General features: G+C 42.3%; 1 protein-coding gene across 4 annotated transcripts in view; it reads left to right on the top strand.

Annotated features, from left to right (window-relative positions):
* The window catches only part of arhgap12b (Rho GTPase activating protein 12b), a 40362-nt gene that overhangs the window by 10967 nt on the left and 13293 nt on the right, over positions 1 to 16102 (top strand). For all 4 annotated transcript variants that reach the window (XM_027008510.2, XM_027008508.2, XM_027008509.2 and 1 more), the window contains exon 3: positions 15183 to 15446. In XM_027008510.2, coding sequence (XP_026864311.2) covers positions 15183 to 15446 — 264 coding nt within the window. The remainder of the gene's footprint in view (positions 1 to 15182; positions 15447 to 16102) is intronic.

The raw sequence follows: 16102 nt of genomic DNA, 5'->3' as shown, positions 1-16102 counted from the left end.
GTAAATATAATGGTCACTGAATTATTGAATCACATACATTTTTTTCTTTATTCTTGCAGTGAGACTTCATGGTGCTCCTGTCCCTGTCTCTCTCTCTCTCTCTCTCTCTCTCTCTCTCTGTGTGTATGTCTGTCTGTCTATCTCTATCTCTATCTGCTCATGCACACATATGATCAGAATGATTATATCAGGTGTGTTTGTGTTGCAGAGGAAAAGAAAATTGACTGTGTGTGCGCTTTCAGCTCTTACTTAATACTCAGTGCTAATTTTTGGTTTGGCTGAGAGCAGTTACTGCAGTCTTTACTGAGTCTGTATGTGTGTCACCAGCATGGCAACAGCAGCACATCTTTAGATTCAAGTGTAGTGCAGTGTAATTAAAGTCTTGCTTACTCATGCATTCTCACATTTGTCTGGGGTTTGAAGTGTGCTCTAGGTCAGCGTTCCTCCCGCAGAGAGTGAGCCGCTTTTACAGCCAAGCTGCAAAGACAGGAATCGCTTTACCTCCCTCTGCCTCCAACTCCCTCCCTCCCTCTGGGTGCTGGGTCTGGTTCTGCTGTGTTTGTGTGAATGCAGTCGGAGGGAGGGAGTGGTTCTTCTAGAGCAGCTGGCTGCTTTTGTTGTTCTGCCCCTCAGACCCATTGGGCCAACGGGTGACAGCAGGCCTGTGCAGAATGATCCGGAATCATCTGTCCACTCCCACATGCTGGAACGATCCACTCCAGCACTCTTACCAATGCGCTCTATGATGTCTGTCTATAGTAGGCATACAGGGTGTTGCAAGCTGTCTCTCATGCATGCGCACACAAGCACATCCAGGCTGGGCAAAGTAATGAAAAGCCTCATAATTGTGGTAGGAAATTGAGCTTCATGGATAATTTGGAATGTTGTAATATGAAGTTAAATTAAAATTTGGTCACTTACATAGTTATATATCTGTCCGGTGACAGACATAATATATATATATATATATATATATATATATATATATATATATATATATATATATATATATATATATATATATATATATATATATATATGGATATATATGTAGTGTAGCACTGAGCTACATTAGCATTAGCACTGAGCTGGAGGTAATGAGATCTATAGTATAGTGTGTGTGTGAGAGAACAGTTAGAGTACATCCATTACTGAAATATTGCTGGTTTCTTGTGTAATGAGGTAATGAGATCTATAGTATGACATAATTACTGCAGTGTAGGTGTAATATTGCATTATATAGCCAAAACATGATTTTGTTTCTGGTCTTTGGGCTCAAATTTGACTGTTTTCATCCAAACTCTATGGTCACATCTAGGCCTTGATGTGTCCTGGGTTTTCCTATAGCTGTAGGATCTACAAATCCAGATTTGTAGTATTCAACATAACTAAACACATTAAACTCTAGCATTTGTGGTCAGACTGGAATTCTTGTCATTCAGTGCTAACTGCCAGCATGAGACAACACACACATGCTCATACAACTTTTCAAACCACTATTGATGCTTTGCAAATGAATATTTCTGGTGCTTAGACTATTCTAGTTGTCAACACCTCTCAGTGGGTGTGTACCACAAGAAGGCCGGCATTATGCCACTGGGCTTTTTTGTCCTTGTTTTGGATTGGATAATGTCTTCTTGTGGGTTTCATAATGCAATAGAAATTAGTTTTCACCATGGAGATGGCTCCCTGTTCCTTGAGCCCTGCTGCCTCTTAAAGGATATTGGCTGCCTGGTCTCCTATTGTACTGGAAATGATTGACCTGATTTAGCCTTCTGTTTGACACCTGAAGGTTATTGGGCTGAATGAGGGTGTGTGTAAGGAGCACCCATGCTGGTCCTTGAATGGGAGTGGTCTGGCCTACTGTGTCTGTGTTCAGATGGCAGCACCTTGGCCTTGGAGAGTGACGATGAGCACAGGACGGACTTAGTAGATATATACTGTTACATCGCATTTCCTCTAACCTCTAGCTGATTGCTCCTTGCACCCTGGGTGGGTGTGTGTGTGTGTGTGTGTGTGTGTGTGTGTGTGTGTGTTTGGGGCGGCAAGTTTGTGAGAGGCAGCAAGACAGATGGAGTGACTGTCAACAAGCTTTCAGTTTTACTGTCTAATTCTACTTTTTTTTTTTTTCCCCTGTTGTCCTGGAAGGAGGATTTTTGGTCCTTCTCCTTTTTCTTCTTGGATTGATTTCTTACATATTGGCTATATATGGTGAGCCTAGTCCCTGCCCTCTCTGCTGGACTGCTGTCTGTGTGTCTTTGGATGGTTGGTTGCACTGGATAGCTTGTATTTTAAAGTGATGATTTCAAAACCCAACTGGAATGCTCCAGGGAGCACCTTGACTCCAAACGTTCCTCACCTGAGCCTAGGAAACAGCATGGAGCTTTCCTGTGATCTGGACTAGAACCTACTTCATCATAAATTACACCCTGAAATTGTCCCTGAGACACAGATAACCATGCAGGCCCAACAGGTGTGTGTGTGTGTGTGTGTGTGTGTGAACAGTTACAGTACATCCATTACTGAAATATTGCTGGTTTCTTGTGTTGTTATGGATTTGTAAAGTGTACAGGATGTAAGCAGAACCACTAATCCAGAATGCAAACTGTGTGACGTGCACTGTATGAATCCCCAGTGCCCATTAAGACATGAGATGGCAGAATTAGTCTTCCTTTATGTGCTGTGACTCACTAAACACACTGATGTCCAAGTCTGGTATTTAAAGCTTTCTTTTTTTTATGTAGTCTAAAGAGCATCTAAAGAGTTCAACTTCCATGCAGTTCTGCTTTTCTGGTTTTGTGCACGCACTGAAACTCTTCAGTCTTCCCTTTCTCAGTACCAATAAGCAGGGTGCATCTCTTTCTAGGAGCTCTTGCCAGTCCCCTGAAAGCAGTCTGGACATGGCTTCCTCTCACTGTTCCATGAGCAGCCCCCAGCAGACAGCTCCCAGGAAGCCTAGCTCATGTGAACTTGCTGTGGGGGGTGTGCGAAGATGTCTGTCTGGTCGTGTTTGCCGGCAGGAGTGGTCATTCTTAGTTCCCTCTTCGTGATGTCAATGAGGACACTTCTAGATAGTGTCAGTGTGTCCTGCTATGCTCAGTGGATGGTGATGCATCTGTATACGCTGCACTGGGTTTTGCACACTGGTCACTTGAAGGCTGGCTTTGTGCAGAAGCTTGAATGTAATCTTTGATTTGAAATGTTATCCAGGTCCTAATCTCTTATCTTGACAATTGTGTATATGAACATGTGTACACATGAGTATATGTGTGCGTGTGAGCATACGTGTGCAAAAATGCATCTTGCCTATTTCAAATTTCCTTATTGTATCTCTGTGTGAAAGGGGGAGTTAGTGGTGTAATCTCATGAATCTGAATTAAAGACACACACACTCAGGTAACATTTATATGCCTCAGAGTTAGCAGAGTGTGTCATCATGTGATGCTGTGTGTCTGTCCTTTTTCAACCGTTCATGCTATGAAATGTGCTAGATATCCATTCTGCCCTTTGTGGACATATTTGGTGTCTGCCATCAACCCCTTTTTCCCCACCTCTGTCTCATCCTCTACATCTCATGCTCCTCCCCCTCTCCTCATCTGCTATATCGAGTGGGTGGTAATCTGCTTCTCTCTGCCTTGTGTGCTCCGGAGCTGTGGGCTACCCTCTCCGCATCTCGGAGAAAGAGAGGACTGTTGTTTTGTGCCAGCAGGCACTGGGTGCCCCTAAAAAGCCCCTTTATGCCAGCACACAAGGGGTCCGGGAGCTGCTGCCAGTCCAAACACTCAAAAGAGCCGTTTTGCCCCTGTGTTTTTGCCTTTGACATCACCACAATGTTTAGTTAGGGTTTGTGGGGCAGGCTTCCTCTCTCCTGCCTCACGGGTTAGAGAGGCAGTGAATGATCGGAAAGAACAGTGGCGACACCTCTCTTGGTGTCGGTGGAAGAAAGCGTTTAAATACTCACATTATATAGAGCGCATTCTTTATAGAGTGCGGTGAATGAGAAGGAAGAGCTCGGCGAGAAAGTGGATGGAATGAGAACACAGCTGATGTGCAAACTGTCTGTAAAAGAGACTGTCAGACAGACAGACAGATGATCATGTGCACATTCCTTTAGTGTGTTTCCTTTCTTTATATTAACACCACATGTCACTGATGTGCACTCTGTTACAAGGACACTCTGCCCTTGCATTTAAAGCCCACAGGGAGTTTGCAGTCCAAAGGGAGTTGTAGGTGACAACACACTTACAAAGTGCTATGTTCTGATTGTCGCATGGGCTAAAGAATGCTTGACCTTTGACTTCCTCCCACTCCATCTTTATAGTCCATCCTTCCATTGTCTATTTCTCCAATCAGCTTGAGGGTTAGGTTGAAAGCATATTCGTGTTTTCTGTGTGAAGTAATCAGGGCTGTGGAGGGAGTTGTATGGATGGGGTGTCTGCTCTGCACTGCTGGCTAATTCAGCATGATATGGAAGGAATCAGGTGTTTGGGGAGAGATTTAGGTGGTAATGTGTTAGCTCAAATATCATGCAAAATGCTCCGTTTGGCTGGCCAAACTTCACATAGCAGTGAGATGAATGACTGCCTTTGAGTCAGTCTGTCTCTATAGCCATAGCCACTCTGTTTCTGTGATTTTTATACAATCCTAACAATTGACAGAAGAACCATTGTTAAACAGAATTTTTTTCCCCCTCCAATAATTGAATGTATGTCAGGCTGCTACGCATGGATTTGGAATACTCCGACAGATATTATGCCCTGAGTGCACAAAATGAAAATTTGGTATTTGTTTAATTTTTTTGGTGGTAGTTGACTCGGTGTTTAATTTTTCACAAGCCTATCACCTCTGCCTTAGATGCTGCTTTTGCTCTCACTGCACTTCCTGTCTGGGTCTGTTCCTTGTTCTCAACTTGTGACATCATGTCCTGTCTATCACTGAATATGCCCTCAGTCTACAGCTCCAGCTGCCTGCATTTTTTTTTTTTTTTCTGTCTTTGTTTTGCATTTTCTTTCTCCGTGTGCATGTGTCTGAGTGCATTGTACAGTCATGTTATAAACATATCCAACTACAAGAGACTATTAAATAACCTCTTAAACACACTACCAAAGAAAATCTATTTTCTTAGATTTCAGTAAATCTTTGCTGGTAGAGATACCAGCGAAGACCAATCATGACAAATTGACATGCATATAACCAAACATGATGACGGAGTGAACTGAACTCTGGTCAGAATGACCTGAACTCTTTACTTTTGCTGTCTGGCTTCATACTGCAAGGTCTTTGCAAGGTCTTTTTTTTTTTCCCTTTTTTTCAAACCTTTCTCTTTCACCAGAAGCTTAGTGGAAAGGGGAACTTGGCTTTCTAGGAGTCTCCCATCCATATTTCAAAATTTCATCTAAACAAATATTGGGTACTGTGTGAAGAAATGCAGGTAGGTTTATCCCAAAGGTGAATTCAGGTAATCAACTTTAAGAAACTCACAAATCTGCTCACAAATCTATGACTTGAAATTCAGCACATTCTTCTGAATGGACTGTGTTCATTTGGGTTTCAGCAGCTCAATGCCGGCTGTTGTCTCCAGATGAAGTTTTTTTTATTTACATTTTTTTTTTTAAATTAGTTAATTTTTTGCTTGAGTTGTCCTGTTTTGTATACTGGATAAAATGGAGGCGAGTGTTTATGCAAGACTGGTGTCTCTGTTTGGGTTTCATCAAGGAGGGTGCATGAGAGACTAAGGAGAAAGGAGGAAGGCTTTTGAAAGTGTGGACGTTTCTAAGAGGCGAATATTAACCAGGAGGTCAGTTGTCTGGCTCCCTCATGCCCACGCATGCAAATTATGTTAATCTTGTGTCTCTTATCTGTGCATCAGTTTTAATTTGCTACGGCAAAAACACACAGTTCCCTTTAGACTAATTCCTGTCATTTTTCTCTGTGACTATGCATAAGTGTGTGTGTGCGCGCGTGCGAGAGCATTCATGATATTCCAACAGAATTAGCAATCCCAGCACTCTCAAACTCATGCATACTGCAAAAATTAAATGGTATAGTTAAGGGTGTGATTCACTAAGTGGAGAGTTTGATGTGATTTGTACACACACAGTCAGAGACTGGATCTCCAGAAGACACTGACACAGGACAGGAGGTCATAAACACATGTATGTGTATGAGTGTGTGTGTGCTTGTTGGGTGCAAACACACTGGCACTCATCTGTGACAACTGATCAGTATTTGGTCACACTCATTGCGGTTGAAGTTACTGTTACTAGTGAAGTGGTGCTAGTGAGGGCCAAGAATTCCAAGTGTAATGAGTTCCAAGCAGGGATCAAGAATGCTCTCACTAGAAAGATTCAAATAAACATACAGCTTAAGAATTAATTCATTTCTTAGAACCATAAGCCAAAAATTTGAGGACTTTGGTAAAGTTATATTTTTGGTACCATTTTAGGTAGCATCACTTGCATATAATCACATGCTACTTGAAATAATAGCATCTGTATGAGTATGATCTGTACACTCCATATGGTTCAGTTCATCAGTAATTGTGTTGTTTAGGCACCATCCGGATCAAGAGAGGAACCATAACTCCTTGTTCTAATGCAAATGCAGCTTGCTGACTTTAGACTGCTACCTAATAGTAATGTTAAGCCAATAACTAAAATGTTTGCAATGTGTTACATAGGCAAGCCATTATAGATCTCTGGATGCATTATATAGACTTTAATAAATGATTGCATTCCTATTTCTAGCACTACTATTTCAGATTTTTGAATAATAATTGTTTGAGTTCCTCTTCACTTTACCCATGACTTGATTTACTGCTGTAGTAATCAAGCTGCAGGTATTGGGCTTTACTTGTCCAAGGTGGGAATGCTCCTGTTATTTTGGATGAATTAATGGTCTATTGTTTTGAATAAAACAAAATACTGACATATTTTTGTTACAGTTGTGTTTAAAGGAAGATTTTTTTTTTTTTGATGATGATGATGATTATATTGTGAAGTATATTTTTGGGACATTCCTTTGACTCTCAGAGCAACAGAAAGAATAGCATTCCTTTTGTTTTTAAATTGCAGTCCACCTCTGGCCTGAGAATTGCACAAATTTAAATTTAGTCATACCCATAATCTCCATAAGTTTACCAGACAAACCGCATTTTATCGTTTGTTTTTCATAGTGGGACATTTTTGTTTGTTTTCAAGTAAACAACATAAAAAAAAAACATTATATAGCCTGACACATTTCTTTCCTTTAGTTTGTTGATTTTTCACTTCACACACTGCTCCCTCACATGCTCTGCAGGTGATCAAATACTGCCCACATTCTCTGGAGCATGTGAACTGCAACTCTGGTGACCTTTGGTGCCATGACCTTTGACATCAGTGGAGTGATGTCAGACCCCCAGCACTCAGAGACACAAGTCTTACTTTCTCTACCACCTCTCTCTCTCATACGTGCACTCTCACTCACTCTCTCTCTCACACACACACACACACACACACACACTCACTCACTCTTTCTCAGCCACTCCCACACAAAGGACGGTGACCTAATGAGTGAGCCTATTTAAAGTTAACTCAGCTGGTGCTAAATATAGCTATTAAGATGCTCCATCTGAGCTCAAAGCTGCATCTGCCTGCCTTGTTGTGCCTGCTGCGCTCCTCTTTCTCACAAGGTCTTTCTTTCTCCCCATTTCTCCTGCTGTGTAGGGCTGGTCCTTGGGCCCTGTGTCTAAAGTTGCCACGTTCTCTTGCCTGCAAAGCCCTGCTGCGTGAGTGGTTCAGAATGATTGCAGAAATGGGGACGCTGAGAGTAATGGAGTGAGGCAGAGCTGCAGATCGCATGGGTTTGCGTGCTGGCTGCAGCCGTGACACAGCGCTGGTGGGTCTACGCTTCAGACCCAGATAGGCAGTGGGGCCTTGCTCATGTGCTCAGACGCTGTGGGCACGTGGACTGTTGGCTTCTTTGTGAGTCATGTACTTTTGAAAAGCGAGCCTGTTTTGACCTCTGCTAAATATTCTGTTGAACATAGAATGTGAAAGGGGAATGGGATGATGTCGGCCGCTTTCAGAAAGGACATGCGCGATGAGGCTTTGGCAGCGGAGAGATGAGGGAGTGTTGCATCACTGCAGTCCACAGGAGCACTCTACTGATTAGACCATGACTTGAGACTTGGTGTGTGTGTGTGTGTGTGTGTGTGTGTGTGTGTGTGTGAGAGAGGGTGAGAGTGCTGATTCTGTGATTTCAAGCCCCTGAAAAGGGACACTATATTCTGTTTGAAAGACCCATGCTACATGTCTATTCAGGACAGCCATGGACAGATTTACCACACAAACACCTGTTACTCTGGTGCTTTTATTAAGAGCAAATTAATTGTGGGAAATAAGTCGAGTAACCATGTGGTGTGTGACCATTTCTCATAACCCTGTTTGTCCTCTGACCTCCACCCCACCACTACCAACACCACCACCCTTGTTGTCTTGTCATTGTGAGTTCTGAAGCTGTGACCAGGCCTGGCTGAATAGCCATTGTTTGGTCTGTACCAAGAGCTGTTGTCTCCTTTTAGTGTTCTTTTAAAGAGAGAAACTGCAAACCTCTAAACTAGAATGTGGTGTCAATGTTTTTGTCCTGTCTGGAAACCTAAGAAGTGTGTGTGTGTGTGTGTGTGTGTGTGTGTGTGTGTGTGTGTGTGTGTGTGTGTGTGTGTGTGAGACGTACAGACACTAGTCATATAGTCTTGCTTATTTCTGCTACCTAAACTCCAATGAAGAAATTCTGATGTGCTCACTGTGGCACGCTCAGACTTTAAACACACAGAGCAGTTGTTTTACTGCTGTCAGCAACAGTACTACAGTATTTACTGTAAATTAATCATGGCTGATATTGTGCTAAGGATCGTGTGTGTGTGTGTGTGTGTGTGTGCATGGTTAGGAATGAACTTCAAAACCAAATGTGCTGCTATATAAACTCTATGTAATACTCTACCCTGCAATAACACTGATGTGTAACATGAAGCAGAGTTTATTATTGTAATATTTAGGGAAGTACAGCGCATGCACACATGCCAGCACACATGCATTGACATGCAAGAAGAGGAGACTGCACATTAACTAAAAAAAGCTGAAAAAAAGATACAATGCAGATCTATAAACAGTAGATATAGGGGCCCCTTTGCTCAGACAGCATGCTGCTGATATATTGGGGAGAATTTAAATTCAGTGAAATGAATGAAAATGAAGCTTGCCAAACCCTTTTAGATTTAATGTTGACCTTCCCAGTATCATTAAATATATTCAGTTGCTCAGCTGCCCTGTGTGGCGTTAGCATCTAGCTGCTGTAGGCCTCAGCTCCACCCACAGAGCCACCAAAGGCACCCTAGCAGTGTTTTGACCCCGCCCCCAGCCTCCCAACCCCCACCCAATCATACAGAGCATGTTGTGGTCAGAAGCCCTGATGGGTCTGTGAATGTGTCTGCAAAGAGGGAGGGTAATTTGTTGTTTGCACTGCTCTGTTGGGCTGTCTTTGTGGGGGGTTTGTTTGTTTGGTTGTTTTTGTTTTTGCTTTTTTTAAGTCTGTCTGTGGTATCTGGGAGAAGTTGTTTTAATTTTGCAGGTTGTCTGCCTGTTCGTCCTGCTTCCCTGCCCTGGTTCTCCTGTGTGGTAACTGTTAGTTGTGTTGGCTGAGGGTGAGGCTTGGCCCCCGTGCTGCTCTTGCTAGTCACTTTGTGTCTGTGAGTCAGTCGAAGGTCTGTACCAGATTTAAGGTCATTTAACAGGTCGGAGAGGTCAGGATTAGGATTGTAGCCCCATCTGTTGCTGACACTGCTCTATGCAGCTCTAACACACACTCATGAATACTTACAATCAAAACGTTCAGGTAACATCAACAAACACGTTTACTATATCTAGGCTGAAATTTGACACATGAGCCAGAGCAAGAGAAACGGTTCTGTGTAATGAAGCATGAATTTTGCTGCAGGTGCATAATTTCAAGGAAACTCTGAGTGACAAAAAAAATTGACCCGGCAAAAAGGTCTGTTGCCTGTTCACAAAGATGGTATTGTTCTTACTGTCTATCGAGTGGAGCTTGATATAATGCTTGAATGATTAAACTAAATATACCATATGTATACTTTTGTCCTAAATTACGGGGGAATGTTTTGGGTGGGAATGTGGGACACGGAAGGCAGGTGAGCGGGACGGCAGAGGCATGTACATGGCAGAATCAGAGTCCTCTGAAACTAAGTATTTTCTGTCTGAATAATTAATGAGGGGATTTGAGGGGGGAACATGAGAGCCAATAAGGGAGAAGAGATTTGCAGTCATGGTGGGATGAACCTTTTGCTCTAGTGGATTTGGATTCAGCATCAAAGCTGTCCTCAGGACAAGCATGCACGCACACACGCACTATACAATCTTGAGCTCTTGTGTTATATTTCTACAAACTCTTGCTGCCTTGCATTCTTCTGCCATGTAGAGTATAAATTAGGATCAGAACACCAATTACCACCAAGATTACCGTTGAATGCCTGTAAAGATCTTTTTGAAAATGTATTCTTAATATTGAAAAATTTATACAAAGTATTAAATGGATTACTAGATTGGCTGCTTTGTTTTTTTAAAATAAGTAAATCATTCTTGAAACTCTCTTCTGTCATCCTGACCCAGGATCTGGAACATGGGCTGCTCCTGCATATATGCTCAGAATGGCTGTCAAATCCTGCATTAGAGCTGGTGCAGATTACTAAGCAATTATCTGCCAGGATAAATTTATGTGCATTACTTCAAATAAAATCCTTCTGTTTTATAGATCTGAGTGGAATGAGTGAAGAGGCAGGCTGTGACTACTCAAATGACATTTCTCTATCTCTGTTTCTTTATCGTTTACATATGTGCATTTTTAAGTGTGGTACATTAGTAAACATTGTAGCAGTACAGCCATCTCTCTCCAGCAACCATCTTCATCCAACACACACGTTCACAATTTTGTCCAATGTCTCTGTGGCTCAGTTTGATATTTATTTGTAGTAATCCTGAGATTCAGTTTTATAATAAACTAGTCTTTCTAAGGGGTGTAGTTAATACAACAGGAGTGTTTTGAGAAGCACTCTGTCTCCCTCTTACGCTATATGGGTTTGTGTGACATGAAATGAACCATCAGCCAAACTGCCAACATGGTTCAAAAGAGCTAAACATCATCATGGACTTGTACTGATTAAACACACACCTCCACACACTGCAAGCTAAATAACATACACCAAATAATGCACACCTCCACACACTGCAAGCTAAATTGTTCTACACATGTCTAAATTCACAAGGCATAATGCACTGTTTGGATTGAAACTGCACTGTGGTTTTTGAGGACACACACACACACACACACACACACACACGTGTATATGTCTACTATATTAGATGGTGAATCTGGAACTGCACACGAGATGCTACACGTGCTCTGGGCAGAAGGGGGTGTGGGTTGGTTGATTTGTGTTTTTGAGGGTGGGGGTGGGTGGGTGTGTGCATGCAAGGTGTCACAGATGTGCTATAGGGGGTCTGAGTGGATATGTACTGACTGTAAGCCAGTCATGTGGAAATGTAAGTTAAGCTGTTCATCCATACACAGCTATGATATAGAGAAGTGTAGAGCAGAGCAAGGAGCGCCAGCTAAAGATGGAGAAGATGGACAGTCTGTTTGTCTCTTTTGTGTGTGTGTGTGTGTGTGTGTGTGTACACAAGGGAGGGCTAGAAGGGTGAGGAATCTACTGTATCACCATCTTTGTTCAAAAGTCCTCCTAGTTTCAGTAGATACTTATAGACCCCTAGTGGCAATTTGGGGAAACTGCCCTGTGCTTTTGTACTGAATGAAGTGAGAAGTTATAGGCTTTGTGACTTTCTTCAGCCAGACCATACACGTGCCATGACGGTAGCAGACGGTGTAATTTGAGTGTATTATGGATAAGTGAAGTCTGTTCAGTATAATGGTTAAGTTGATGTGTGTTGGTGCACATGCCTGCTTGTGTATTTATGCATGCGTTGTGATATAGAAGAGGAATAAGGATGAAAAACCACAGAGGGGGAGACACTAGCACTTTGCAGCACTGGGATGAAGTATGTCTGAGAGTGGCACTGAGGCAGTACAGCACAATAGTATGAAACTGAGTTGCACTTCACTTTAGAACTTACTTTTTTTTTAGTTTGTAACATACAAATAAATAAACTGCTTCTGCAATTTACTTGCTTTGTAAGTCAACTTTTTCTGCTCTGAAAGTTGTTTAAAGTTAACAGCTTTCAGTGATCCTTCATTTTTTTTGCACTATTTAATTATAAAAACTTTGATTTTAGGCCGAGGTGTGTCATTTATACCCTGAACAGAATATTCAGGGGGAAAGATTCTTAAAAGCAGACTGAGAATATCTGGCTTTGTTAATGTTTCTCTTCATTATCTAATAGCTAGATAGAATAGATCCCTGCTATAATGCATTCATGTGTTATGGCAATGAAAACAGGACATATGGGGACTGTGGAAGCCAGGAATTTATTGAAACACAGCATGCTGCCCATGTGTCGCAGTGAAGGTAGGGAGATGAGAAACAAAAGGTCACGAATCTCTTCTGGGACTCAGGAGTCATACGGTATACTAAAGAATGTAGCTTTGAGTCCACCATGAAAGCTTGTGGTGTTATTTCAGTATGACAGGAAGCTCCATGTGTTTCCGTGTGGGAGCGGTCTGAATTCAGCTACATCCTTCTCAGAAAATGGCACCTGCCAGAAATTCCTGGGCTGGGGCTTTTTACGTTGAAAGAGATAACGGGCTGTTTGTGATTATGGATGTCCTCCCTGTCTCTGTGCACTCTGTACACTGCCAGACCTGCAGATGCAGAGACCCTTATCATTACCTCTCAGATCTCTCACTTAGGGGCCTTTGATCAGACACTGGCTGCCTTTCATTTTGGTTTCCAATTTCTCAGACACATAAGCAGATGCTCACTGATGCACACATGCGCACCCAGAGAAAGAGAGAGAGACTGAGATTGAACCATATCATAGATGCATTTAGACAAAGAAACAATATAAATGTTTTATTCTTTTATGTGTAATGGGTAGTTGTTTGAAACCTCACTTCCTTTTGGGCATTTGGGGCTGATTTCTGATTGAGGTCCCAGTGCACCTGCATGCCTTGTTGGCTTTCACTTGCTGCTCCTTAATGGCTGAGGCCAGATCAAGTCTGACCTGCTGTTAATCCTGCCGTCTGCTCTGATGTTGCCCACCCATACACTACAATACGCTGTGATCATCAAAACTATCAGAGCGTCTTCCTCGTCTCATTCCAAGTCCTCTGTTTTCCCTCTCTCTTCATCCTCCTGGCTGTCCTGTCATTGTTGTGCTCCTGCTCAAGCTGTTTCTGGCATCAGTGCATTTTCATTCTTACCTTCCACTGTTCTGCTTTCCGAGGGCTCTTCTGGCCAAAGCGACTTTTCGTTCTGAAAGTGCTGCCCGTGTATGCCAGGGCTGTTCTCCTGCTGCCCACTACCACCGAAGCATAAGCTTTCATAACCCACTTTACATTTTTCGTAACACACTGTAGTGCCATTGATGAAAGCTGTGCGCACTAAACTGCCGGTTCATTTTTTTTTGCAATTGATGGTTTGCATTCTCATTTCATCCCATGAAATGGTAACCCACTTCTGGTTGGAACTCGAGAATGACTGACAAGTCCAATTGTAGATGGACACACTGCTGAAATCTGTCTCTGGGTGATGTCTGGTTTCCAGAGCAGCACTTCCTCTCCTATCCCACACTTCTGTCTTGTTGCCAGGCAGCTCAATTTTATGGCAGCATCCTTTATGTTTCTTTCCTCTCTTTCTTATGGAGGCATATCAGTGACAGATTTCAAATGATAACTGTAATATGCAAAATAGCAATGTATTCATGTGTTATGAATTTAAATTTCCCACTTGTGTATGCACATTTGGACTAGTCATGGCAGGTTTATCCTTGGTGGAAAAGGTAACTTTTAAAAAATATGATGGCAATGCTTGTGTTAAGGTGGAAAATGTGGAGAATTTTGACACCTGCACAGTTGGTTTCACACGGATTGTATATGAAGCTGGTCTCCATTACTCTCCTCCATCTAATCTGCCACTGGCACTCGTCCGATTTCATCAGCTGCCCTGTCTCAAACGTCACCTATAGCACTAAGCATGTTGTTAACCCTCCTTGCTCGGCTGATTGATGGGTGGAAGTCTGTGGAAATTCAAATGCAGTCTGCTCTGAATGTATTCTCACATCTGTTCTGCCACAGAACTAGTGCAGTAGGTGAGAATTTGTAACTGTGAAAAGGAGAGACGAGGTTTCTCTTTTAACAGTTGACTCTTGCATGTAATCGAATTCAGTTTCTAGTGCATTGTTACTCAGTGCAATTGCATATGAAAGGAAAAGGCAATTTACTTTTCAGTAATCATCATTTTGAAACCATTATTGGATAATTGCATTATAAATATTACAGTTTTGGGAACTACATTTTAATGTTTGTATTTATTTAATATAAAGTGTCTTTTTATTGAGTTAGTGAATTTGAATTTTGGGCCCAAACTTGCATATCTGTTATGTTAAATTAGAATTAAACATAGAAATACATTACCATTTTGCATATTTAATTTTCATTTTAGCTTTGACACTGATGTGCTTCATACTGTCATACCTGTAAAGTACAATAGCATTTCTGGTTTGTTTTTATACATTAGTTTTTCTGTTTAGGCTTTTATTCGGTTTGTTTGTATGTATGTATGTTTCTTCTTTCTTTTATTTTTCCTTTCATTTCATTTCCTTTAATTCTGTCGTTCTGTCTCTTTCACCCGTTCTCTTTCTCTGTTCAAGACAGTGGCTTCAGCAAGGCTTGGCTGGAAGTAGCCTACAGCAGCAGTAGAATTAGCCAACATTCCTTGGCCTGATTAGAGCCAAACGTCCACATAGCTCTCAATCTGCTCCCAAAGTCCCTTCAACGTTCAGTAACCCCTTTACATCATATATACAGCATGTGACTGAGGCTTTGTGTCCTGATTTGTAAAGGTTTTGTGCTTTTGGTCTCCTTAATCCATACACAGAAATCAAAGATGGCATCTTTCTGGACTATCTAGAGCTACCTGGTTCTAAATCCCTAATTCCCCTCTCTCTGCCCCACAGACGGTGTCCCCCAGTGGACAGGGCCGCTCTGAGTCCCCTGTCTACACCAACCTAAAGGAGCTGAAGATCTCTCAGTCCTCTCTGCCCCCTGTGCCCGCCTCCTCTCCCTTGCACATACTGGGGGACTGGGAGACCCACAAGGATGCGAGTGGCAGGCATTTCTACTACAACCGCAGCACCCAGGAGAGGACCTGGAAACCACCGCGCTCACGAGATCACAATGGAGCTGGCCGCGGGGACGTGGCCAACACTGGCGACATGGAGGTAGTACACACACACACACACACACACACACACACACACACACACGTATGTGAAAAATAAAAAATACTATATGCAGCACAGTAGGACTGGGGTTCAATGTAGGGGCTATGCACCAGCTAACGAGCTAAAATGTAACAAACATTGTGAATCATCATAATTTTGATGACAAAAGAGATGGAAAACGGAGATTATGCTGAGCTAACATAGTTTGGCAATTGAGTTCCAATTTACTGTCACTAGTGGAAAAGGGGGAGGATAAAAGGGAAGCTTTAATAATAATCTGCAATGATGTGCAGTTCACTTCACAGGCATTTCCTCCACCATCTACATCATGATTTTACAAAATTCCTTAACTAATGGTTTTAGTAGTAGACACCAACTACTTCTAAGGCTTTAAGAGCTGTAAGTAGGCTGTACTCACCTGAGACTTAGGTAGGCCTCTACCATATGCACATGGACACAAGTTACCGCCACAGCATCTCGCAGCACACACTTTGGACATACCCTTACACGCACGCACACATGTATACGCAAAAATACACATCCCATCTGAGTCTGAAGGACTGCTTCTTATAAGTAATATGCACGCGCAGTATGCAGTGGCGTAACTGTTACGTCAGTCATACAATGCCGATGTTGTGTGAAACTGCATCGGA

The sequence above is a fragment of the Electrophorus electricus genome, chromosome 14, assembly GCF_013358815.1.
Source record: "Electrophorus electricus isolate fEleEle1 chromosome 14, fEleEle1.pri, whole genome shotgun sequence".
NCBI classification, from domain to species: Eukaryota; Metazoa; Chordata; class Actinopteri; order Gymnotiformes; family Gymnotidae; genus Electrophorus; species Electrophorus electricus.
This window is presented reverse-complemented; position numbering and strand designations above follow the sequence as displayed.